At 40.7% G+C, this 26,871-nt stretch overlaps 1 protein-coding gene and 1 non-coding gene across 2 annotated transcripts; one reads left to right on the top strand and one right to left on the bottom strand.

Annotated features, from left to right (window-relative positions):
- Window positions 1-984: 984 nt before the first annotated feature.
- RAB40B (RAB40B, member RAS oncogene family) lies at window positions 985-24,153 on the bottom strand. Its single transcript, XM_003211413.5, has 6 exons — window positions 23,614-24,153; window positions 6,015-6,075; window positions 4,158-4,218; window positions 3,214-3,291; window positions 2,528-2,750; window positions 985-2,129 (listed from the first exon to the last, which is right to left on the bottom strand). Exons 1-6 carry the CDS (start codon window positions 23,753-23,755, stop codon window positions 1,858-1,860), a joined length of 837 nt encoding a protein of 278 aa, XP_003211461.1. The 5' UTR covers window positions 23,756-24,153; the 3' UTR covers window positions 985-1,857.
- TRNAG-UCC (transfer RNA glycine (anticodon UCC)) lies at window positions 8,260-8,331 on the top strand. The gene has a single exon. It is a non-coding gene; the product is annotated as a tRNA-Gly (tRNA).
- Window positions 24,154-26,871: the final 2,718 nt, after the last annotated feature.

The following is a 26,871-nucleotide window of genomic DNA, read 5'->3' as shown; positions in this document are numbered from 1 at the left end:
TTCGCTAAAATCACCTTCCATCTCCACCAGGCCTCGCTCAGCCAGGACAGCTGCCCTCAGTGCTACGTTGAACAGCGCCCTCAGGCTTTAATCACTGCACTATGTCTGCTGCTCCGGCCTCCCCTGGCCTCGCCTGCGCCCTGGCTGGCCGCAGGATGTGAGCAGATCCATGCTAATAGTCTCTCCCAGTTTTCACAATACACACAGCAGGTAGAAAAGATATCAATGATCTGCTGGTTGAAGAGGCCAAGACTTAAAACAGGACACGAATGTGCAATGAACTCTGCACACAACCAATAGTGAAACACAGCCAGAACTCCTAGGACTTGGCTGTAACCTCACGTAGCTGCAGGCTGCTATGTACGTTCCCTTAAGCTGTGGAGGTGTCATTTCTGCAGTACACCGGCTTTATCCTGACGTGCAGCAATCTCTGTGCAGCTCAGCCCAGCAGATGGAGCCTGCTGGTCATGGAGTGAGCTGCAGCAATGAAAACAAGCCAGGAAAAATTCCTTCCACTGCGCTGTGTTTTCCTATTTGGTCTTTAAATATGAGACACTTTTCAAGTAGCGCCGCATTTATCAGTCCAGGTCCTGACATAGCTTTGGCATTTCACTTGTTTTAGTTTTCCTTACTCACATCGAGGGGCTGTGGAAGCCTAGTCTGAACCAGGGGGAACATTAAGGATACCTAACTCGATGGTATCTCCCGTTTGTGAGAATGCCTAGAGGAATTACACCATCACCTGAAAGGATTCCTACTGCTCAAAATGAGTCCCAATATTCTTCAAAAAGAAGGGGAACACTTGACACGTATCCTTCTGCATGTCAGTTCACAGTATTGAAGACAGATGTTGTATTCAAAGCATTATTTCATCCTTTTAAGATGGCTTCATGTTCCTGCTGTCCACTTCAGGTATACTGTTCTTCCAGTTCTTCTCAAGGAAGACAAAGACAACTTTCTCCAATTAAATAAAGCTTAAGAGGATTTATTTTCCAGAAGCATTTATTTATTTATTTTAAATAGTGCTTTTTTTTTTGTAAAGCAGCTTTTCAAGTCATGTTCCCTTAACCACAGTATCTTTGGCATTTCCTTCTCAAACTTTCCTGTAGAGTGGTATAAAATGTAATATATATATATAGTTTTTTTCTTTACAGAAAAATAAGTATTTAAACCACAAATTAATCCCCCAAAGTATTAAATAACATACCAAAAAACTTTATCAAATCTATTACATATACTAATGGGACAAAACCTTGTTGCATATGTGCATCATAATTGTATACACATTTTTAGCTTAGTTAAGTTAGTGCTTTGAAGTCATCAAGGAAGCTTTACCAAACATCCAAATACACAACTGCAGTATGACTAGAATTGGTTGCACTATTTGTAGAATTTACAATGTATACAATACATTGCATTTAAAAACTTCTGCCCGAATATGTAAACCAATGACTCATGTTTTTAATAGTTTGCAAAAAGACAGGATTTTTTTAAAACAATTAAACAGTAAGCCACATTCCAGATTTAATGGAATTAAGAACTCAACATAATGATAATTATTCCCCATAGGAAAATACATCAAGTAGTGAAAACAATGGCATCATGCAATTCAGAAACTAAAATAAAGTATGCAAGTCCAACAGCAAAACATCACACCCTTTCAGTTGCACTGAACAACTCACTCATTCCAAAGCAGCATTACTGTAGTGATCAAGCTCCAAAATAGTACTTGTTTTTCTCATTTTTGTCTATGTAGTGTGATACCTACATAGAGCATGCTCTACTATTAAAAAAGGAGTCCTCACATTCAACGCTTCACATGAGGGGATTCCATCCAGATTCCTTTTTCCACCAAGCTTAAGCAATTTTACAGCTGTTTCTTGTACAGTTTTTTGGTGGGCTCTGTGGTAGACGGATAATTTTAGCTTTCTTTAAGCTGTTCCTTTTACTGATGTTGCTAGATGTGAGCGAATATGAGCGTCCATGCATCATTCTGGCATTAAGACCGTTGGCCATGGAGAAGGATTTGAGATGGCTTCTTAAGGCAACTGGGAGAGGGAGTTTGTCAACAAGATGCACAGGGGTACAGGAAACTATGGCACGGCAACAAAGGTCTTGCAGACTCAGTACTTAAAAACAGACATAAAACTTCCATTATAATAGTTTGCTTTTGTCAGCCAAACGCTAGTAGAATAACCATAACTCTGCATGCATGCTGTACTTCTAGGATGAATTCTCATTTCTCTTCCCACATGCTTTCCCACACCTGCATTCTCAAAAATATCTTCCATTTCCTACTTATGTATCAATACTTAGTTCTAGGAAAGACATGCTATTCCCTACAAAAGCAGGAACAGATTATGCCTGCAGATGCATATTTCCTGTTTAGAAAACAAGTTGTATCAGATTCTTGGCTCTTCATTTTAATGTCAGCTAAGGAGTCAATTCTCTGGAAATTATTTTTCATTAAGGAAACACAAACCTTTTCCAGGACTAATTTTAAATATTTTCAGCGTATTTTGCTTACCCTTGTTTGGCCTCCAGAGCCTGTCCATTCCATGCCTCATCAGTACTATTCTTGCTAGCTCAGTGAAGGACTCTGTAATATTGAAATTACAAAGAGGACTGACTTCAAAAAAAGTCATGCCCAGCCGCTCAGCATAGGTTTGTGCTTGTTCAGTAGACACTTGGCGCTTGAAGGCTAAGTGAAGGCGGTTTCCAACCAGGATTTTTGGTACACCAGGAGCATGCTGAAAAAAGAAAAGCAATACAAAAAATTGGCTCTAACTTTTCCCTCCCCTCAGTTAAAACAAAAGATTTTTCAAGAGTTTAGACTGAGTGCCAGGTTGGACAAGATGATCACTAGAGGTCTCTTTCAGCTTAAGCTATTCTATGATTCTATGATTTAAAAACATCCCTTTCTCACTTGCAGAGATGATGTGGCAAATCTATACCAAGAGTGGGACTACAATATGAAATCTTTGCCCTCCATATGCTTACTGCCAACACCTTTGAAGAAATGAGACACTTCAAGCTGCTATGTTTCTAACTTCCAGAATTGTAAACATAGAAACAGAATGGTAAACTTGGCATCTTGGATGACGCCGTAGTAAGCATCGCCTGCAAATGCCAGTAAAAACAGCAGAAAATATCATAAACTGTCAGTCTTAGTCATCTGCATTAGACTAGTGACAGTCTTGGGTTGTATCTTACCTCATCTATTTCCTTTATCCATCGATCGATGCCATCAAATGACCAACGATTGGTAATGTCGTACACTAGTATTACTCCCTGTTTTAAAATATACATGTTATTAAAAAAATAAGTTTAACAAAGGCACAAGACAGAAAATACGATCTGTGAATTCTCTGATTCTGAAATAATCCTATAAGATACTGAGAAAGATTTTAATGAAGCAGAACCTCAACATTCTATAACACCAAGCCCCAGTTCTCTGTAGACTACTAATATGGTAAGGGACAGAATCCAAAACTTTCTGGGAGGGGGTTATGTACTGGTAAGTATTTATTTTTACAGTGGACAAATGTGATTGATCATACACACAACACAAGTCATAGTAAATAAATATTAGTGGTCACATGCAGTGGGTTGAAGATTCAATGCTCTATATAATTCTGGAACATAAACCATGCAATTCTACATTTCGTGAATTAAAGCAGTACTTTGAAATCTGAAACACTAAAATCACTATACTGTGTGTTTGGTTTTTTTTAAGAGATTTCATTATGAGTCGATACACTTCATTACATTTTTTATTATGTTTGTATTTTCCTATTGCTCTTGAGTTTTGTGTTGGCTGTTCACCTTTCCTGGCACTCAGCTTTAAAGGCAGCATGAGCATGTGTATTCACATGGTTAAAGAAAGCCAACAGGCTTAAGCTATTGATGTAGCCAACAAGAAGGCCTGAAGATATTTATAACACACACCAGTTCAATCATCTCATTAATTTCTGCCCCTCCTCCTCCCACCCAAGAAAATCCCGCCCCTTATTATTTCCCAAGTTTCATGTTATTTTTAGACTATCAGTGCAACTGCATGTGATCTATAAGTGAGCAACAAAAGTCATCACAACTTGCTATCTGTTGTTTGTACAATAACCATTACTCATCATTAAAGAGAGCTGCATGCAGCTTACCTGAGCACCTCTTGAATATGACCGAAATATGGTGCAGAATCTCCCTTGCCCTGATGTATCCCTGAACAAAATAAGTTACAAATATTTTTAAAAGAAATAGGTGGACTCCTACATTAAGAGTTCAGCTAGGTTTGTACCGATCAATGTCATCCCTCATTCTGTTAGTCACACTAGTAGTCACTAACGTGTTAAGAGTTGTTCTTATTCTCAACAGGATTTTCCCTCACTGGAATTTAGCCTTTTAAATTTTTCAGATTTTTCAGTATGAGAGGACAAGAACTTGAAACTTTATTCTTGCAATTATCCTTGGAAAACAGACTACTGGTCCAGCATACATATGCCACTTTGCATTTAGCTCAGCTTGAAGAAACATTCTGTTTTTGCAGCAGACAAAAACAGTGGGAGGAAACAATAGCTATCACCAAGGAAACTAATGGAAAAAGAGTAAATTCTTGATTACAGCAGCAATAGCTTATTATGAGTTCAGTATGAGGAAGCAGTCTTTAAGGAGACAGTGAAAGCATGAAGTACAGAATCACAGTGAAGGATATGCTAAGAAACAAAATTCCATAAGGAATTTTTGAGGTAGGTTACCAATCTCCAAATGCAGGACACACATTTCTGTATATGGTCAGCTGCAGAAACATTTCCGATCTGTTATTTTCAGGAGTCCTAAGAATATCACTTCCCTCCACAAAAAGGATTAAAGCATCTCTCAGATGAGCGTTATATGCTATTTTTACAAAGCTATATAAAATGGAATGCAGTAGAAAAATGAAGTATATGAACAAATTATCAAGTAATCAAGACACCATATGTCAGAGTACTATTATCCTTCATTACATTTAACATTTGAAATGTTATTTTGAAATTCATAAAAGCAGAAACAACCCATGAAGAATAAATTATCTAATTCTAGTATCTTAAAAACTTTCAAATTAAAGTAAACATCAACAAGACTTTTAAAGATAGGAGTGGCACAAGACTGTCCATTTCCAGGAGGAAAAGAATATAATTGTAACAGCTCATTTTCACCTCCATTTCTCTACCCTATCTGAACACTTTGTGTTCTTACAACTCACCTCTCCAATTTGTCTAGGTGAAGTTTCCTCAAAAATCACACTCCATCTCCTGTCTGTCCTGCCCTGACCCTGCTTCTTCCTCTTTTACACCATGAGTTTAGGGAATGAGGAAAACTTTAAGAGGCAGTAATGTTGCTGCATATTTCAAGCTGTGTTATTTCTTGCTGAATATTTCTTAAGGAGCCAGAAGATGGTCTTCTGCAAAAATATTACCATAGAAACTCCCCACCAGACCAAATATCTGACCCTACAGGAAAAATACACATCGTAAAATTTTTTTGTTGTTGTTCTTGACATGTTTTTTGTTAGGATAGGGTTGCACGCCAATGAAGTTATCCACATTTAACTGACAGTGAGCAATAACACTTCTCGTTTGTTTTCAATACTGCTGTTATTTAGTCAATCATTGATACTAATAAATTGAGCACAGGAATGTTGCTATACAATCACTGAATGCTTTTTAAGGTATTTTCACAGTTCTCATTACAAGTATATCTCACAATTTTTGAAGGTACTTTGAATCTTTTGTGCTTTCCTCCTATAGTTATGACTCATCTTTCCTTTTGAGAAATTGTAAGGCCCACCATTTTATATGAAGTAGACAAAAAATTGAAATAAATATGAAGTAAGCGACTTGCCCAAAGTACTGGCTAGCTGGATCATTCTTCCTCATTTGGCTAAATATTTCTGAGGCATAAGGGTGAACTCAAGCCCCAAAGAGTTGCATTTGTTATGTCTCTGAAATATAAACTATGAGGAACGGTGGAAGACATACCAGAGTTGTAGCTTGATTCGTCGACCATCCAGAAGAATTGTTGTAGTCTTGTAATCTATTCCTGAGGGAACACAGGCATACAAATCTTACATCAGCTTGGAAGTGTGTAATATATGGAGAATAGTTACAGACTTTGTAGAAGCTGACCATAAAAGAATTTATTCATTACTACTCTATGGAGCGAATATGTAAAAATAACTTGTTCACATAAAGCTTAGAAGAGTTTTCATATTTCTTAAGCAAGGTTCATTTTAAGTAGATATCTCAGGATCCCTTCATGTTGATAACCATCTCTTTTGTCATTATCGTGACAATATACATATTAAAGTTTTATTTATTTTCAATAAAAGAAAGTAGAACTAAGTTTAAGCCTTTCCTCTCAGATGTATATTGTGAACTATATATTATTCGCTTCCTCTGTTCCTCAGCTTTACTGCCTCTACTATTTCTTCCTTTCTCATCAGTTCTGAATCACAAACAGTTCTTATGATGTGGCTATGTGTGTCTCTAATATAAGAGCATAGATGGTGCAAAAAGTGTCTGGCCCCTGTTTTCTAGACTTTTCCATTGTTACTGATAACAGTCTTCTCTGCCCCCAAGACCTACTCAGTGTCCAGCAGCAGGCAGGCAGGCTCCAGGTTATTCCTTCCCAACAAGCTCAGCACTTGGGGTTGACCTACACTGTCTCTTTTAGATGAGCTGTGAAGTACTGCAGTGCTTAAAGTCAGCACGTGATATGTATTTGTATACTATTTGTATACATTTGTATACTAGCAAAATTCGTATATCTAGCAATCTTTTAAAAAACCCAAATAATATGCAGGCATATTTAGCTGAGCTCACATCTTTATTATGCAGTCTTTGAAAAAATCTGCAGAGATTTACAATATTAAGGTTTTTTTATTATTTTTACTGGTGACCTGACATATCCCAGAAACAAAATAAACCATGCAAAAATATGCTTAGGTCTAGCTTTGCAGCTTTCTTGGGCAAAATGGGTGTCGTTTTTCTCAATTCAGTTAGGTAATACTGATCAGAAGCAGCTATGTAGCTACAGTTGACCCCTGAAAATATCCACCACAATGCTCAGGTGAATGGCTTTGAACACTGTGCTTTAACACTGCATCCACAAAGTGCATCGTTATAAACATAAAAAATAATAAGATAAAGGCTTTTTTCTTTTAAGTGTTATCTGAAAAGTTGCATTCAGTATTCACACATGCCATTCAGTCATGCAACACGATTTCATTGGTGTGTTTTTCTCATGTTTCTCAACTTTGCCATAGACAAGAAATCCCCTGAACGGAACATTTGTTCATCAACTCCTCCAAATGAAGCTTAAAAAAGCATGGAAACTGAAAATAACCTAAAACATAACAAGATTCATGTCTTGAAGAACAGAGACGTCTTATTTTCTGAGCATAAACAAAACAAGTGAATGAGAAAAAAACACACTGATGCAGAAGGACAAATGCAGTGGGAAGAGTGTCCTGATGCTACCTAAGAATTCAGCAGATCTTCTGAGGAAGAGTGCTGAGGATGATCCCTTTAACTGCCTGTACTTGTACTGCAGACAGACAACTACAGAACAACAGAGGTGTGAGGAGACACTCCATGCACTGCAGGAGAGTTCTGGTGGGTACACAGAGCTGCAGAATCAGTGGAAGTGCTGAGACTTGAAAAGAAACGGAAGAACCTCAACCACTTGCTGCGCTGTGAGCCTGCCGTCCTTCTGCAGTCTTATCAGCTATTGGGTGTGGGAGGAAGAGACAGGCTGAGAGCTGCCAGGCTGGCAGCACTGCCCATCCTGGGACTTCTACATCAGAACAGTGGCGGCCCCATGCTGTCACAGAACGCGGCCCCACCAGCCAGTCAGGAGGTTCTGCTGGGGCACATGAATGGATTGCAGAAATTGTGTAGACAGGCTAGAGGAAGTCTCAGTATCTACTGAAGACACTGGGTTTTATTAGTTACAATAAGGCAGGTGTAAGATTCATTAATATGGGTGGCCATTACTGCTCAGAATGAAAAAAAGTTAAGCTATGTAACAGTGTATATAACTGTTGATAATGGTGCATATATCAAATGCTTAGCAATAAGATTTTTTTGGTGTGCTATATTTATGGGAAGAGGGGTGTGAAGGAATTTAAAGCTTAGTAAGACATCTGTCCTAATTATATTACTGTCAAAGAAGGAATGCAGAGCACAGCACGGCAGTAAATGAAGATCTATCCCAACAAGCACAGCGTTGGTGGTATAGTGGTGAGCATAGCTGCCTTCCAAGCAGTTGACCCGGGTTCGATTCCCGGCCAACGCAACTCGCATTTTGTCATCACCAAATCCTCATCCAGGATAAATAAGGCGGGGTGGTGGAAAGAGCAGTGGGGGTGGATACTGTTTGTGCACACCTTGACTTCAACAAAGCGCCTGACCCTGCCTCCCCTCACGTCCTTGTAGGTAAGCTTGGGAGAAGACGAGTGAGTGGACAAGTGAGGTGGATGAGCACAGCCTCAGTACAGGGGCGGGGCTGATGTGCTGGCAGGGAGCACGGAGAAGGACCTTAGGGGAGGTCTGGAAGAGTCAGGTGTGGAATAAAGACGAGCAGGTGTTACACTGCCAAACAGAAGTCATTGTGCAGTAGCTGTTACCCGAGTCAGCTCTCCCTTAGCAATAGGCAAAAGGTGGTGTACAGCTTTTGTGATGCTTAGAAAATCTGCCCCACACCCACTGCTCAAATGGCATTTGTCACCTGTACTTGAGGAATACATTATCCGAGGCAAATGATGTTTGAGCCCAGTTTACGAAAACAGAGTCTCCACTAAACAAAAAAAACACAAGACATTGCTCGTTGAAATAAAGTACAGGTTATCTAAAACAGGGAATGTTCCCCTGGTTACATATTCGAATGCACTCTTGCCAGAGATGAGTGCACAACACACAGCGCAGCTATCTGTGAGTTTTAGACTCAAGGCAACTCCTCTGTGCACAGCTATCACCCAATTCCTCAAGAACAGCCTCCCAGGAACGCAGGATGCCTTTATTACATCGCACAGCGGCATCGGTTCCCTTTCATAAGATGAATGCTGTAACATAATAAAGCACACAGAAAACCAGGTTCTTGATCTCCATTACAAATAACTCCAGTGATTTCCTAGTTTTTTGTATGTTGAAGTTTACATTCATGGAATAAATAGCTAGTAGTAAAAACATCCCATAAAAAAACATTTTGCTGGTATTATAATTACGTATTGTATTTACTGATATTTTTAGTAGAGCTAAGGCAGTCTTGGACTTCATAGGGGAAAAGATTCAAGAACAACAAATTTGAAAGAACAACTGCACTGTAGAACTATTAGAAATAGTTTTATCTATCACTTGACTTGTTGAATAGTTTGTCATTTCCAGCAGCAATCACTGAGCCCAACCTGAAAGCCAAGAACAATATATAGATAGATATATTCTTTTTTTTTTTTTTTTTTTTTTAAATCCAGCCTATAGAAAAGCCTTGGGCCATGGAACAGACCAAAACATAAAAACTGTTTTTGTAGTGAAAGAACAAGTTTCATCATTTCAGAAATCCTAAAGAACATAAAACACAAAACAAACCCTGCCCAACACTGCACAGCTTGTTCCAGCATCCTGTGCTACTGCTGCTATTTCCCACAGGGTGAAATACTTCTGTCAGTTTATCTAAAAGTTCATGGAGACGCAGACCATGATTAGCAAACACTGACATCCCACGCAGCACAGACATCCATCCTTCTTCTTAAAGACAGACCAAATAAAGGAAGTCGGAACTGCAGAGATTCACAGCTGAGTAAACCAGGCACCACAGAGCATGCACCGCTGCAAGCTGCCCTTGTTTAGCTGCTCATACAGCAAAATATTACATATTTTTCCTTAAGATGACATGCATAATGCACCTCAAAGATATGCTACTACCAGCTGCTGTTTATGGAAGCATCTATGAGCTTCTCAGAAGATCTCCAAAGAAGAAATAGGTTCAGAAACTTTTGTATTCTTCAGCTGTAATACAGATACAGTCAGTTGATAATAAGACCTGAGTATAATATAAACCTGAATATTTCTGCATTTGCCACTGATGAAGAATCAAAACAAAAGGCCTTTTGCCATCAGGAACAGCATGCAGCTACAACAATGAGACCAACAGATGTGGGTTGTGCTGTTGCAGAAATCAAATGCCCTTCCAGAACATTATTCACTCATTTAGAAATACAGAATAGCTTTGTTGGGATATACAGGCAAGAAGTATTGCTGCAGAGGAAAGGAAAGGAAAGAAAAGAAACAAGCTGCCTGAAGTGAACCAGAAAAACCTCTCAGTGCTTTACAATTTTGTGTAGATTGTTTTTTTTTAATAAATCAAAATGATACAGGGCTCAAGCCACAAACTGAAATTAAAGAACCTCAGACAAGCTGCATCCCTCGCTGGAGAGGTTTTTTTTAAAAAAAAAAATTGCTTTTTTAATATAAACTTTTCTTCTCAAACACAAAGCAAACAGCTACAAAACTGAACTTAGTATTACTACATTCAGGGACATAGTAAAATTCCCCGTAAAATCATTCAGCTGTTTGGCAACAACAGCAAATAGGAAGGCATCCTCTCTGCAGCGATGCTTTGTAGCCATTCCATACCATCACTGATGCTTCACTGACTGCACTGCATTCTTGTCAACACTGATTAGTGTAATGTTCCCTGTAAAACTTCTATTCCTCTTGAAGCACGCAGTGGCATTCTTGTGATGTGTCTCTTTGGGAAGAATCCTTCAATCATTCAAGTTGCTCATTTTGTCTTCCAGCAAAGGCAAGATTACTTCACCAAAAATGTTCTCTGAGATTCAGTGATTTACAGTGTGACTGGCAACTGTGGCTTTGCAGTAGTGAAGAATACACCAACTCAAAGTTTGAGTGCAATTGGCCACAGACACGTCATCAGTTCTATTTTGACAATTAAAAAAAAAACAAAAAAACAAGAAAAAGCAGACAATTTTTCATAGGAATGAGATGTTTGTCCAACATTCTACTGGTTTTGAGGTTGTTCTGTTTTCTTTGTATCTGTATTTTAATTTAAATAACCTACAGGAGAATGGAGAACATGACCTGACCACATTTCAGAGATTTCCACTGGTTTGTCCAAATTATACAATTAATAATAATTATATCAGACACATATTAATATCTCCTTCCCATCGTCTGTTTCTGTGCCAAACCTTAAGATTCTACAAAACAAACAGAACCATAAATAGATACACACAGTCAGTGGGATTCTGAGTCTGGGATGTTTAACAAAGTCGAGCAAAAGCATCCTTCAAAGACTGTTGACAGCACTGAGAAAACAGGTGGTAGACTGTGGAGAATGCTTAAAATGTTTTCACGCATCATTTCCCATTATAAGCCTTCTAAGCTATCTACCTTTCTCTATCCATGGCAAAATTACAGCTTAACATTTCTGTTAGGAACACATTTGCGACCGTCTCAAGTATATTTGAGAAGTGCCACAGCTTCCAAGCTCATTCATTTATCACCCCAAGCAAGCAGACCTACACCATGCTTTTGATTCAGAATTCAATTAAGCTGATGTTTGAAACTTCTCACTGCCAATAAAACAATAAAACTGGACCATATAATTTGATATGCAAGCACACAGGTCAGGTTATGTGACAGTCAGACTTGCTTTCTGCTTGCCATTTCAGAATCACCATCATTTTCCAAATTCTAATCTCTTCTATCACCCTTAATTACTGCAATAAAAGCCATGCGTTTGAAAAGCACAGATTGGGTATTCAGTTTGAAATAAGGATAGGGGAATTTTAGATCTAGACTGTTTTCTTCAACTCATCAATCAAATCATAAACTGCAATTACACATAATAAGTCTTGCACTCATTTCAAAGATGTGACAATTTTCCCTTTTTTTTTTTAAAATAATAGATTTGGATCAGAAAGCTCTGCTTTTATTTTTATGTTTGCTTATGGTCAGATATGTGAATACCACATCCTATCCTTCAGCACACTTGTTCTCCTTCAAATGTTTAAAGAAATCAGCTTACAAGAAATCTACTCCTACAAATCAAAGTGGTCTTTATTACACAGAAGCTTTTCATGCTTGCAAGTTCCTGGGGCACCAGATTAGAATCCAAAAATCTCAGATCATTTCTCATTGGCTCTAGCCCAAACCACTGTCCTTCAAAGCAAAGAAACGGGTACAGGATTAAGAAGTTTGTCATGAATTTATGGCACACCTCCAATGCTTAGTTGAAAACCACTGCAAGCACTCCAAAACCTGTATGAGCCACAAGATTTAATTAGCTAGATTGCTAACTTACAGAAACAGAACCTATGTTTCTATCTATTCTCTCACCATCAGTGTTTGCAAGCAAACTAAAGTCAGTACTTTGCATCCTATCCCCAAAAACTTGCAAACAACTTAAAAGTACATGATTTCATTGATAAAATCATACCATAGTTTGCAGTGTTTCTGCTAGGACGGCTAAATAAAGAGCCAAAACCTGAGAACGATCTCCTATTCATGCTAAGAGGAAATAAAATTAAGACTCGGAGACAATATTTCATTCTCCTCCATCTTAAAATTCAATTGTGCACAGAAAAATAAATAGCCTCTGCACAATCCAAATTTTCTCCTCAAGAGGAAAGATGTGTCCCCACTTCCCCCAGGTCAGGAAGAGGCATCAGTTCATCATTTCCCCTCTTCACTCTTCCAAAAGGAAAGGATATCAGAGGCGTAAGGTAAGCTGGCTGCCTCAACAGCTTGCTGCAAGTTGCAGCTAACTTCCTGAGAAGAATATATTTTTATTATATGTATTTTATTTTATTATATATATATATAATATATATATATATAAAAACATGTTACTGTTTATAAATAGTAGCACTGCAGGAAAAGGCAATGTTATTATTAGCATTACACAGGGAAAAAAGTTTTTTGTTGTTTTTTTCTTTTTGTTTCATTTTTTTAAAACATCACCCTATTTTATTAGTAAGTTTGAAAGAAGATAGGAAGAGACTAATGTATCAGTTCCAGGAATCTCCCGTGAGATGAGTTTTCCTCCACGCAGCTGTAAAAGAATAGATTGATACCAGGAGACCACAATAATGGGCGACCACGGAATTCTTGTGCCTTACAGATTGACTGGCATCAGGATACAACCTGCAAGCACAGCAACACACTTCTGGCTAGAAAACTCATGTGAAAAGGCAGGAGTTGCAGAGAACAGACTGGGAATGATTGTTACAGCTGGACAAAGAAATTAGGACCTGACAGAACACTGAGTTACGTGGTGAGAGAGATGTGACAGAGATCCCAGCACGAAGGCAGAACAAAGATGGGGATGAGACACTGAGAAGGAGGCTGAACAGAGGAGCTGAGCAGAGATACACAGCAAGAAGTCAAGACAAACAAAGGGCACAGAACCAGGTAGAGACCAAACCATAAATGGCTGAGTGAAGAGACGGGGCTTTGAGAAGGACACAGATAAAGTGAGGTGGTGGGATGAGAAAAATAGAGTCAAATTTAAGGAACAGTTATGATCTCCTTTGAGGAGAAAGATGTAGAATTCTGGTCCATTTGATATCAAATTAAAGATGACCATGAGCACCTTCTCACTGCTGTTGTTCTCCAGTTCCGCAGGTAAGAGCTGGATGGTGGCATGAGAACTGAGCACAATATTAACAAGTGTTCTCTTTTCCTGCTATATTACTTTCAAAGAACATCAGCTCTCAAGGGCAGTCTGTCATACGAGATCTCATACGTCTTCCTTGCAACTAAACAAAGTTGAAATATGTCTGTTTCACCTTTTTTGACGTATGAATGTGTCTCAATATACGACATGGTGTTCTGCACATCCATGGAAAGCAGAATGAAGAGAAGCTTCATCAGGCTAAGATAGCTAACCACAAGAAAGTCAAATGGGTTTTATATAAGAACTGATTGTCCAATAGTCCTTCTGCTTATGGATTTCTTCCTGGTATAGTAATTCAGCTTCACAGCTAAGGACAAATCATCCTGGTACATAGGGAAAAAAGCAGAGGTAGCCTACATATCTTCTACAAATTGAGAAAGAAATGAGAAGCAGGCACGCACAACTTGCCCTTCTATCTAGAATGCTAGGCTTGAAATGTGGCCAGAATCTGGAAAGAAGAATAGCTTCAAAGCTACCATAAAAATATTAAAAGCAGATGCAATACTTCACATTTTACAACATTTTTCAGAAGAGAACAATGATCTTTTATATCTTGACACTTCATTAGCAGTAAACCAGCTCAAAAATACTGGGCATGACAAGAATCACAAGACCATCTAGAAGTCATTATTCTGAGCTATAGGTCTAAGAGCTCAGAGAAGAGTTAGAAACCTCTCCAAAACCTCCTCAGGCTTTAAATCAAGCTGCAAATAAATGCTCCTGAAAAATTAAATCACTGTTATTAGTTAAGCATATTAACACATCATAACAATTACAACATTGGAATTCTATTTCAGAGGCATACTCCTGTATATTGTGAATTCTGTCATTACAATGAAGATCGAAGTTGGAATTCACGAAGAATAAGTGGGGTAAATGTAAGCACCATAATTTTGCTTTAAAAATATAAAAGAGCAAAAGCACAGATACTTGAAGAGAAAGAGCTTTCAAACTATATTGCCAAACCAAAACAACAGAAGACCCATTCCACTTCTTGGATTTGAAATCCCAAGCAAAACACATCCTGCAGCAAAGTGGGCTCTCCAGATAATGTTAACAATAACTTGAAGAATTACCAAGTCACAATGTATCTTCCATTATAAAAATAAAGGAAATTAAGTTGGGTTTGGATCACATTTCCCAGTTCTTTCCTCTCCTCCTCCCCAGCTATTCCAGCAGAAGAGCTGCCAATATTCTAACTGTACTCTTTTTTCCAGGAGAAAAACTTCAGAAAGGTTTTTTTCCTGGCATTTTGTGTTTAGATTTAAAGAAAGAAGAAAGACCGTATGTTACTAAGATCTTGTTCTATGCATTGTTTAGTTGGCTTCACTTCCCCATTAAATTAGAATAAACTGATTTTGGGTGAAAAGGACAAAAAGAAATGTCAGGTTGGCCAACAACAGGTCAGTTATATCAATCTGTTCAAACCAGGATCAGCTGTGAGGTCTGGGGATCATCTGTGCAAGCTGTTCCACAGCTTGACTCTTCTTCTCCATTAAAGAAAATGTTATCCCTCTTACCCATTCTGAACCTCCAAACCTCTTGTTTCAACCTACACCTACAAACTCTTTATGAAAATGACTCTGTCCCCTTGATGACCAGCCCAGGAGTGCTGGAAGGCTGCTCCTCTGTGCCCCCAGAGGCCTCTTTTCTACTCAGAGGTAACTCATCAGTCTGCTGCCAAGCGTCATTTGAGTCATTACAACTGCAGGCTTTTCTTCACCCCAAAACTATGCGGTCACTTCTCACTCCTTCTGCATTGAATTAGCTGTCCTACAGATGTTGAAGATAAGTATGGTGAAGGCTGAGAAGTGAGACTGCCTATACACCATACAAAACCTCAACCACCACTGCATTAAACTCTTGTTTGGAGACAGGAAGGAAAAATCATTATACTGCATGTATTCTTGGACTCTGCAGTCCTCTTGCTCCAAAACTAAGATCAGGCAAATGATACAGGTCCTTTTAGAATGAAGTGAAAAGGAAAATAAAAGTTTAGAGGTTATGAACTTGTTTAAAGTCCCATTTGTCATATTTTTATTTTATAAAGTATGTGCTCAAGTCAAACCACAATCTACAAATTCTGAACTGGTTTGAGAAGTCAAGGTCATGCAAACTTCACTTGGCATATTTACAGAAGTAAACACAGAGGAAGATCAGAAGGACAATCATGGACTGACTGGGATGTTGCAGCACATACAGGGATAACATTTCCTTGCTAAAGCAATCAGAATGGGAATACAGACACCCAGACATCCATGTAGAGATCCTGCACCACAAGACTGCTTATACTAACTCAGTCATTCCATTGAATTCATCTGCAGGAGCCTCTCCTCCTCAGCCTGCTTGTGAAAAAGCATTAGGAAGGCAGCCAGACCTGCTGGGTCTGAGTTTTCCAGCTGGCAGTTTCATGTTTCTTGCACTTAAATATGTTGAAGCACTGTATTAAAGTCAGCTTGCAAACAAAGCACAAGGGCACAGGAGCTGCATTAACAATTTCATCTCTAAAATCTGTAAGTTACTTTGTTTTGAAGTCTATGGAATAGCAGCCCCCTTCTGCTTTTTAAATTATTATTATTTTTTTTAATTAATATCTTTTCTGTTTCTTACAAGCATCAATAACAGCCCACTTTCTATAACAACATGCAAATTAAGCATTAAATCCTCAAATAGGCTCATGACTGTTTCTTCAGTATATTCATTGGAATACACAGGCATTCTTGGATATTTCAGATTGCTGATGTGGGATCACAACAGAACATACATTGCTAAGGCCAGGGCAGAGCTCCTTGCATGCAGTCACATTCCAGAGGAGAAATGGCAGGAGCCTCCAAGTGAGGTATGTGCTGAACAAACACAGTATAAAACTAGACTGAAGAGCGGAGAGGTAAAATCTGAGCCATCAGCCTGGAACACACCGTATATTAAACAACTTACAGTCACTAGACACAAGCCATCAGCCTGCATTTGAAAGTGCAAGAGATGAGCCACAACTCACATAGGGCAAATGTGTCACTCTTGGACTGCAGTTCACTTCTAAATGTGGCCACGTGTTCAGTCTCCTCTATTACATCTGCACATAAACATGGGTCTTAAACTAGCTACGTATTTAGAATCACTGGGAGTTTTCGTTAGATAGGTCATCTCCTGAGTCAAGAATAAAAACAGTTCTATGCAATTACAGTTAAAGACACTATGAAAACAGGTATTGCCAGGAGCTCATGTTATATGAATGTGAAGTTGAGATCCAAAAATAATACACGGGGAGAAACTCTGGATGGTTTGATTTTGCATTAACTCAAGAGATCACATGTTAAGTTCTTAAAAATAAGCTGACAAAACAGATGGAAATCTCCCCTCTAGAAATTCTCATCAGCTTCTCCACCCCCATATATAAAACTACCAGTTTCTACACTGAAATCCAGTGTTCCAGAAAAGATGTCAATGCCCAAGGTAACCCTGGGCCAGCAGCCCCGTGCTCCCCCATATGCTCTCCACCTATTGCACTCACCTCTGTCTCCTGGCAGCCCTTGCTGACCTCACGCAGTCCCTACACACCAGCAAATCCCACACCACAAAGAAAAACAGCAAAGCTGTTATATCAGCTTTCAGCTTAGCACGAGGCAGTATCTCACGAACAATAAAGAGCTTTCCCATTTCCCTGCTTCTAACAACAAACAATTCCAAAATGCTCAGTCTTTAACATTCACATGCCTACAGCACCGCCCCATGTTACCGACTTGACAGAGAAGTTTCTGTATGTGTGTAAGGGTGTTTTCCCTGCTAGGCCCCACTCCCTCTACATCCCCACTTCAAAAGCAGTTATTTTTGTTTACTATGAGGATTCTCACCTTACCTTCAGCACAGCTCAAAGATTTGGTCCAGTCAGTGTGAACACTAAGAGCAACTTCCTCGGTGACTTGCAGCCCTCAGGGCTATAACAGGCACACCTCCTGCAGAGAGCTACCAGCAAAGTCCAGAGAAAGACTCATAGAATCATAGAATCACCAAGGTTGGAAAAGACCTAAAAGATCATCCAGTCCAACCGTTCACCTATTACCAATAGCTCCCACTAAACCATGTCCCTCAACACAACATCCAGTCGGCGACTCCACCACCTCCCTAGGCAGTCCATTCCAGTGCCTGACCACCCTTTCTGAAAAGTAACACTTCCTAATGTCCAGCTTGAATCTCCCCTGCCGCAGCTTGGAACCATTCCCTCTGGTCCTATCACTAATGACATGAGAGAAGAGGCCGACCCCCAGCTCACTACAACCTCCCTTCAGGCAGTTATAGAGAGCAATGAGGTCTCCCCTGAGCCTCCTCTTCTCCAGGCTGAACATTCCCAGCTCCTTCAGCCTCTCCTCATATGGTTCCAGACCCCTCACCAGCTTTGTCGCCCTCCTTTGAACACGTTCCAGGGCCTCAATGTATTCCTTCTTCCAATATATGAAGCCAGAATAACAGCCTGACTAACAGATCAAACAAAAATGCAGTTATACCATAGCAGGCATGTGCTACATTAAAGCCTCAGGCTACTATAAATATGGGAGCAGTGTCAGTTTCTAGACCTTTAAGCCTCCTCCACTCCCGGGCAGACATGAGATTAGAGCTTCCTACTAATTAGCTTTCAATTTCTCCTTAGATTTGAGTGACAGTGCAGATACATAACCAGCTGCTGTGAATACCAGTGTTTTTGCAGACTTTGCCCTGAATAGGTACTAAATTATAATGCTGCTGACACAGAAGGCTTTATTTCACCTTTCTCAAAGACTGGATATTCCACATGTGCTCTATCAACAATCAGTAAATCAGTGCCTTAGCTGCAACAGCTTCACTTTGCTGAGGAACTCCAAGTTGTGTCTGCACTTAACCAGTTCATAGTTTATTACAACACAGGAAGGCATAACAAAAAGGAATAATTGTTTGTACGGATGTGTTCCACTGTATCAACATTGAAAAGTGGATGGAAAAAGCACAGCAAGCTCAAAACAAGTTTGCCTGGTGTATCAGAACCTTGCTTGAGATTTTCCTTAAAGAAAACCAGCACGACAGACTCCAGCCCATGTCAAGGACTGGATAAAATGGTACTGCTTTTCTGTATTTTCAGTCTCACATTAGACAAAATCCAGAGAAACTAAATATATTGGATAGAAATAAATTTTTTTAAATTAGCCAATCTCTATTCTTCATCCTATTTTGCATCCTCATTATATTCCCAGAACAAGAGCAAGTTTACAGCAATATGTAAATGTATTTTCATCAACATATTGGATAAAACTTATTCCTGGCACAGATGAACACCATTTGGGTTAGGTCAAAGCAACTTAAAAGACTGAAATGAGCCTGAAGTCTGACCACTTTCCAAACCAGCCTGGACTTTTCCTTTCATGTTGCACACCTGTCTGGGAGCTTGGTGGTAATTTTGTTTATTTACAGTCTCTTTCCCACTCCTGCACATCTGTGTAAAATTAAAGGGAGGAGGGAAAAAAAAAAAAAAAAAAAGACACCAATAATCCAAGGGAAATGGAGACAGGGAGCACAGTGAGCTAGAGAATGGGCATGAGAAAGACAAAGGAGAAAGTGAGCTACTGCTGTAATTGATTTTGCCACAACAAACTGAAGTAGCAATAGCAGGTATCAAATTCAGACATGTCTGTGCAGGTTAGCTTTAGGCAGGGATTTGAAAAATATCTGCATGATTTGCAAGATTTAAAGGCTTCTTCCATCTGAAATTGTACAACACGCTTGACCAAAAATTGTTTTCTTTCCTTTTTAGGGAAGTCATTGAAAAGAAGAAGCCAGAGACCAAATTTGAGCGTGGGCACACCTACATGGCACTGATTTCTCCTCCACTCACAAAAGCCCACCAATACTGGTGAGGTGAGGAGAGAGCTGGGGAGAAGAGCTGTTCTTGCCTACTGACCAAGTGGGTCTGCAGACCTCAGGGTGAGACAGCCTACCTCCTCACCTTCACGAAACTGCAACTCTTGGCCATGAGATGGATGCAAGCTCCTGATTCCTAAGTTGCTGAGTAACATTAAGCCAAAGAAATGATTTCACTACGTTAGGCTGAAGGAAGCTGGTTGAATAGAAGTGTGTAACAAAGCAAAACTAATTTTATGGAAGTTTCAAAGAAACTTAGGAAAACCTGTGAACTACCATTCATGCCCAGGATTACTACTTCTCCATTAAATCAAGGAAGGTGAATATTAATTGTTCCAACAGATGTGCAAGACCAGCTAGAAACAAGAAAACCCCAACAAAACAACTCCATTGACACAAACAATGTGAAAGGATCCTTTATCACAGTGTTTGTATACAGAAAAAGGGTTAAAAAAAAAAAAGTTACACTTAAGTCTGCTTCCACATGAGGGAAAACACACTGGTCTCATGAAGTGGGCATGTCTTATAAAGTAACAGAGGGGTTCTTTCTCCACATGCATCACATACTACAACCCAGAATTAATGTAGTCCTTCCTCTTGGAAGGCAGCACTGAAGGGGCAGTTGTAACCAGCACACTTAGAGCTGCATCCATCACTGCTTCACAGGTCCATCCCAAAAGAAGTCAGATGCCCTATCTGAAACAAGTGTATTTCCCACCAGTTCCATGGCAGCCTATAATAACAACATAAGAAACCAGTTGCCTTTTTGGTACTTAGCTTGTGTATGAGATCAAATCCCACCTGCTTTTCCTTTCTACAAAATGCAGATTTTTAACTGAGATCAGTGGGCACACAAATGAATTTTAACGTAATTTAAAGTGAAGTGGGGAGGAATTCATGCCTTTTGGAAAGCTACCCCATAACAGCAAAGTGATCAATTATTGTTCTCCCTCAACTGCAACGTAAAAAGGTCACTGAGTGAGAAAGGATGAAAGAATTTGCCAGTGTAAACCTGGGGTTCCTGCAAGAAAAGGACTAGGAGTGCATGAAGTGTAGGCAATCACTCCTTCAGCCCCCGTGTCAAGCAATCTCATCACAAGCAAAATTTTCTCTATTTTAATATGGAAGCAAAAACAGAACCCAGCTGAATAAAAATCTGTTGGTGCAAGGCATGAAAATATTTTTTGACAGAACATCTAAGGTATTAAGTTCCATTTCCTCTGAATATATTCTGATGATAAATTAGCAATACTTAGCAGCAAAGTTTCTGCAGCTCCCTAAGATCATTTTTGTGCATTTTTTTTTTTCCTTATCAAGCTTGTCCAACTTGTAATATTTCAGTTTTCAGCAAGATGAGGGAAACCTCTAACAGCAGGTTACCCAGACAATAACCTTACTGCCTACCTGCCCACCTTCAGAATAACTGCTTTCTGGATTGTCTTTATGAATCACGCTCACTAATGTATCTTCCATAGCAGTCCCTACTTTGTTATGTTAATAAAGCTTCTCCCCTTCTTTCCAAGCCAGAGCCCTCTGGCCATTAAGAATTCAGAGATGAAGAGGCTGTATTTCATCTTACTAGCTGTATTATGCCAAATGCTTTCATACCACAGCTCCTGGACCAGCAGCAGCTTGCAGAGACTTGACAGATCACACGATGCTGGCTTCCCTTCCTGCCTCCAGATTTTATATCAATTTTGTGTACTGACAAAAAATAGTAAGACACATGACTGCTGTATTTTCCCAGGAATGAGAAAGACTGCAGGTTTATTTTTGAATAACTAGTCAAAGTGTCTGTGAAAAAATTATTTCTGGTTTATACAACTGAAGTTTGAGCCCATACATACATGAGATGGCACAGTTACACAGCTCACAGATGAACACAAAGCCTTTGGGCATTCAAGAGCTAAACAAAAAACCCAAACAAACCAGCACACCAAAAAAAAACCCAAATGATAGCACATGCTGCTCTGGTCAACTCTGTGTTTTACTTTGTCCTCATTCTCCTTGCCTGCTCAACTAATTTGATGCTGCCGAAGACAACAAGCAGCCTTCTTTGCTGATCAGCCCATCCTCACCACGTCTTCCTCCTACCTCTCTTCATGTCCTGCAGGGCTCACTTCAATTCTCCTCCTGTTTATCAAGCTTTTAAGTCAAATTAGAAAGTGAGTCATAACACCAACAGGATGTTTAGCTTGCTCCCTCTCACAGCATCTCTATTCTCACAGCTTGCACAGGTCTCCCACAGCTGCATCCTATGTTGCTGTACTCAAGTGATGTAGGAAGGGCTGAAGGGATGTTAAGGGATAACAACTGGTAAGCATACGTGCAAGTGTTCAAAAGTCCTCCAAGTTTGGTACAGTGGAGAACATTATACCTTGAAAAATAGAGATGGATGAAGAGCAAGAAGGTATTTTCTACAGATTTTCCACAGTTAAAGTCAACATCTTTCATTAAGTGAGATGTAACGGTATGCTGTGGCTGTGTAAACAAAATCTTAATTATACCACCAGTTGCACAAAATGTAAGATTAAATCATGTTCCTTTACAGCCCAGGACCACATCCTCCATTACATCTGCCCTCAATTCTGTCTCACACCCCTCTCTTCAATGTGCACATCAGCTCGTGGCTACAACTCCTTTCTCTCTCCATGGAAGAACAACCTGTGCGTAAGAGGTTTGGTGAGACATGAATAACTGGATCTGTCTAACTGTGTATAATTAGGACTGGTGAAGAGATCACAATCCACGAAGCACAGCACAGAATGTACAGCCTCTTGTGGAAATATTTTGGAGATGTTATCATAGATGAAGAATCTCCATTAAATACTCACTAAACAATTCCAACGGAATATTTGTATTTCTTGGCTGTCGAGAGATGCACTCACAGAGATAGCAACACAATTTAAATGTGATTTGCACGCAAGCCACGAGTAGCACAAGGTTTAAATGCAAGCACTAAAGTATGATCTATGAGCTTGGGAGCTGGTCAAACATTGTTATGTCAAGGCATATTGGAGACTGCACTGCTGCTGCTGAATAAGAATATATAAACCACAGAACAGGGCCAGACTCGGCTTGCTCCCCTGAAGCCCTATCCCCTTTTTCTCCAACCACCTGAAGGATTCAGTCTGAGGAGACTGCAATGTCCCAAGGAGGAAGGTAGCAAAAGCTATGAAGTAAACATCTTAAAATGCACACAGATACCTTCAAGGCGCAGTCTGACTCATAAGCAACCACACAAAGAACTCTCCACCTCCACCCACTTCTTTGCTTTGATTCAGTGCAACGAACTCAATATAATAACAGATGCAAAGCCTTCCAAATGAATTAACTAGTCAGAGACTTATAGTAGCAGTAATTTGAAGCAACGGGTAATTTTACAGGATCGCTTGTTTTTTAATAACTCACGCAATAGGTTTGCAGTAGGAAGGAAAAGGGGAGACTAAAGTTGTGTTCTAGGAAAATAGGTCAGGGGACATGAAGAGAACAGGGAGAAAGAAGGAAAAGAAAAATCCCTTTTCCCAAAGCCACTGGCTCAGGTTTAAATCAGTTGGCAATGTTTAGAACTCTGGTTTGCAGACAGAACATAACTGGAACGGATGAGGCTCTTCTGTCTTGCCCTTTAAAAAGCTTAAGTGAAAGAACACACTACAAATGTGAACCTTGGTCTTAAAGGGCCACTCTTCCGATATGGAAGAGTGATAAACAGGGAGAAAAAGCAATCTCTTCTTCCAGCGAAAGCTGTTTCAGAGCAAATATATTTGCTGTTTCACGGATATTTACAAGAACAAGATTTTTCCTAGCGTTTCTTTTCCCTCTTACTGCTCAGTAAGAGAAATCTCACCACCCTGACAACGCGTTCTGTGTACGAAGCCGCTTCCCTCCCGTCGGAGCTCCACGCACAGCGCAATGACCCGCACGGCCCGTTACAGCCGCGCCGGGTCCCCGCTCCGCCGGCAGCTCCGCGTCCCCGCACGTCCCGCCGGCCCTTACCCATGTGATAGCCGTAGGGCGACTCGGCGGCGCCGTCCTGCAGGCTGGCCAGGATCTCGCCCTTGCCCACGTCGCTGTCTCCCACCAGCAGGAACTTCAGCAGAAAGTCGTAGGCTCTCCCCGGGCTGCCCGCTTGGCTCATCCTTCGCGCCGGCTCAGCTCCCGCGGCCCATCCCGGCGGTGAGGACACGGCGGCGGGCGGCGGCGCGGGCGGACGGCGGCATGACCGGATCCCGGGGGCGCTGCGGTCCCGTCGTGCCCGAAGCCCGGCGTCAGCGGCGGGGAACGGTGGCGGAGCGCGTCATGTCGCGACAGAGCGGAGATGGTCGTCTTTCGCGACAGACGGCGCCGGCCTCCTGTCGCGGCTCGGGAAGGCAAAGGGATTCGGCTCAGCGGGGCACCGGTCCTGTCCCGCTCCGCTGGTCCACCCGTCCCCGCCTCACCGACTCCCCGCTCCGACCCTCAGCCGCGTTCGCTCAGCCCTCAGCCCGCCGCCGCGGCGCTCTGACAGGACGCCGGACCCCGCCCCCCAGCCGCGCTATTGGACCGCTCCCGCCCGGCCCCGCCCTCCTCAGCATTCATTGGTGCGCGGTAACAGTAGCCCCGCCCACCCTCGCGTGGCTGCGGCCGCCCTGCCGTCTCCTATTGGCGCATCCGTCTGAGATAACCCCGCCCACCTCGGCTCCCATTGCGGGGCTGCGCACCTCGAACGCCCTCTCCTCGTGTTTCTAGCGGGAGACAGCTGCTCAGTTACTACAGGGCTTCAAGCAAGCTATTGGCTCGTTAGCCCGTCAATCAGGCTAAGTCCCACCTCCCCGCCGGAGCTAGGGCTCAAGGCCACGTGTTCGAACCCCGGGAAAGCAGCACTTGAAAGGCAGGGAAATGGGGCGTTTGGGGGGAAATGCTGACTCTTCGCGTGTCAGCAGCTCGGAAATAAATTCAGAACCGAAACACATTCAGATCGATGCATCACCTCGAATCCCAGGTGCTGGCAGGAATATCTCCTTTCTGACACTTCATCGTAGCACCTCTGCTCACCCCGAGCCTTTGTGACCTTGCCAGCTGCTTGTCTGCCAGCAGACAGCATTTGAAACATTTCTTTAGAAAAAGAAACGGTTAGCCCTAATAATTCCCAAGTCTGAAGAGAACACTTAGTAGAGTCAAATTGGCAAAAAACATTTGCACAAAGAAACAAAACAAACGAGCTGTATCCACAAGGCATTGCTCCACATAGAAATTACAGCTTGACAAAAGGTCTTTTTGTCTTTTTTTGTACTGAAAACTGCCACAAATACACACATGCTTTGCCTAAATCACATTTAATTCCAAGGAAATATTATATACACCATGCACACTGGACTTTTTCTGCATTACCTACACTCAAACATAAAACTTACACTGAAATATATGTCTGTATCTTGTATTTCTGTTCAAAATAAGAAAAAAACACATCCTTCTCTAAGAAAAGCTGTTTGCATGGATATGATACAAAGTCAAGTTACTCATCTCTTCAAAAATTCATAATGCGCTCATTTCATAATTGCAAAGAAAGCTGCCAACTCAGACTCACACCACCCTATCTCTCACTGCTATTACTAATGCTGTGCAACCCAAAAGACCACTAAGCACATTGCAGCCATGGGCATCAGAACATCACATTCCCACAATAAGGCAGACAATCCCCTCACGGCTGTACTTCTGCATCCAATAGCTACATATTCTTCATAAGAAGTCAAAATCCAGCTGGAAGTGGGGAAGATCATTTACAACAACAAACAACAGTTTCCCAGGCTCCAGTGCTTTGCTGTCGAAGATCTACATGGAAATGTGTGCTCTTCTTCCTGATGCGTCATCCAAGCGTACATCTCAGTTTTATATGGGCTAAATGCAGGCAGAGCATTCCTTTGTAGTCCTGCTATGCAGTACAGCCCTGGGCATCAGGAAACTGTGCTCCAATCCCACTTCCAGAAGAGATTTCCTTTATGGACTCAGCCAGCTCACTCCAATTCTTTCTACCTCAGCTTCCCAGAGCTATTTGCCACAGCCAATACAGAGTGTCATGGGATTTAACCCACAACTCTCAGTGGAGTGCTTTCAGATGCTGTAAGAAAAAAAAAAAAAAAGTACAAACTAATCATTATATCTTGCTTTACTGAAATTTTGTTTAATTTTTCCCAAAGTTCACTAAAGAAGAGAAAAAAAAGAAACAAAACAACCAAGCATTTGCATAATCCTGAACTTGTAAGTTAAACTTCTTTTAATATGAAGCTTTTCACTCATCAGTTGTTACAAATGAAAGAACCAGTGCCTTTCAAGGACTTGTTTTGATGCCACAAACAGTAGAATTCTGAAATGTTTCCATTTCCCAACTAGTTCCCCTTATCTCGTGTTTATATCTAATCATGTTTAGAACCAATCTGTGCCAAGCCCAGGTTTATTCTGAGGGCAGCTCTTGGCTGTACTTTATACAGGAACTGGGAAACTTGAATACGCCCACAAATTTTTAACCCATCACCTGGCTGAATGACAGAGAAGACAATGCATTTTGTAACCCACTTTCAAGCACTACGACAACCTGTTTAGGGGCAGCAGCAAGTGTGATTTAAATAAATAGTGATACATATAGAGTTCTTTTACTGTGCCATATAGAAGTAGGCTAAGCCTGAGTCGCAATTGCAAATAACATCTTTGTCAGGATTAATAAAGAAGCAAAAAAAACCCAGCAGAAACTCTGAAACATCTGCAGTGGCAGCTATATTTACTGAAAACAACAACAACAAAAAATCAAGACTCAACACTTTTTTTTTTTTTTAACCCTCACAAAGAGCATAAAATCTTGTCATTATCAAAGTTATGTGTGTTAAGATTGTTCTAACTCAGGTCGTTGAAAAGGCAGAAATTTGAGAGCAATCAAACACACTGGCAATATGGGAAAGGCTGTATCAAAAACAGAGGGAGACAAAGCCTAAATATTCATCCCTGGGGAAAAACAGCAACAAAAACAGAGTAACAGAAACCTCTGATTCCTGTTTCTGCAGCAAGTAAGAACAAGCCCTTTGGCATTTCTCTCACTTTCACTCAGATTCCACCTCAAATCACACCCATGAAATGGCTTCAGAAACTGCTGAAAATGAACCCATGGAGGCACTAGCTCTGCAAATGAGCACACATAGAAACACGGATTTCAGTGTTTCTGCATAATCAGAACGATAACAAAATTCCACTTTTAAGGTCAGTCTTATTTTGATCATGAAACTT

The sequence above is a fragment of the Meleagris gallopavo genome, chromosome 20 (genome assembly GCF_905368555.1).
Source record: "Meleagris gallopavo chromosome 20, MGAL_WU_HG_1.1, whole genome shotgun sequence".
Classification (NCBI taxonomy): Eukaryota; Metazoa; Chordata; class Aves; order Galliformes; family Phasianidae; genus Meleagris; species Meleagris gallopavo.
This window is presented reverse-complemented; position numbering and strand designations above follow the sequence as displayed.

Excerpts from the sequence above, each read along its gene's own strand:
- RAB40B (XM_003211413.5), bottom strand. The coding sequence starts at position 23,755 with ATGAGCCAAGCGGGCAGCCCGGGGAGAGCCTACGACTTTCTGCTGAAG. Across the intron at positions 6,076-23,613 it reads GCCCTACGGCTATCACATGG|GAATAGATTACAAGACTACA; the intron begins GTAAGGGCCGGC and ends GTGTTCCCTCAG. Across the intron at positions 4,219-6,014 it reads CGAATCAAGCTACAACTCTG|GGATACATCAGGGCAAGGGA; the intron begins GTATGTCTTCCA and ends TATTTTGTTCAG.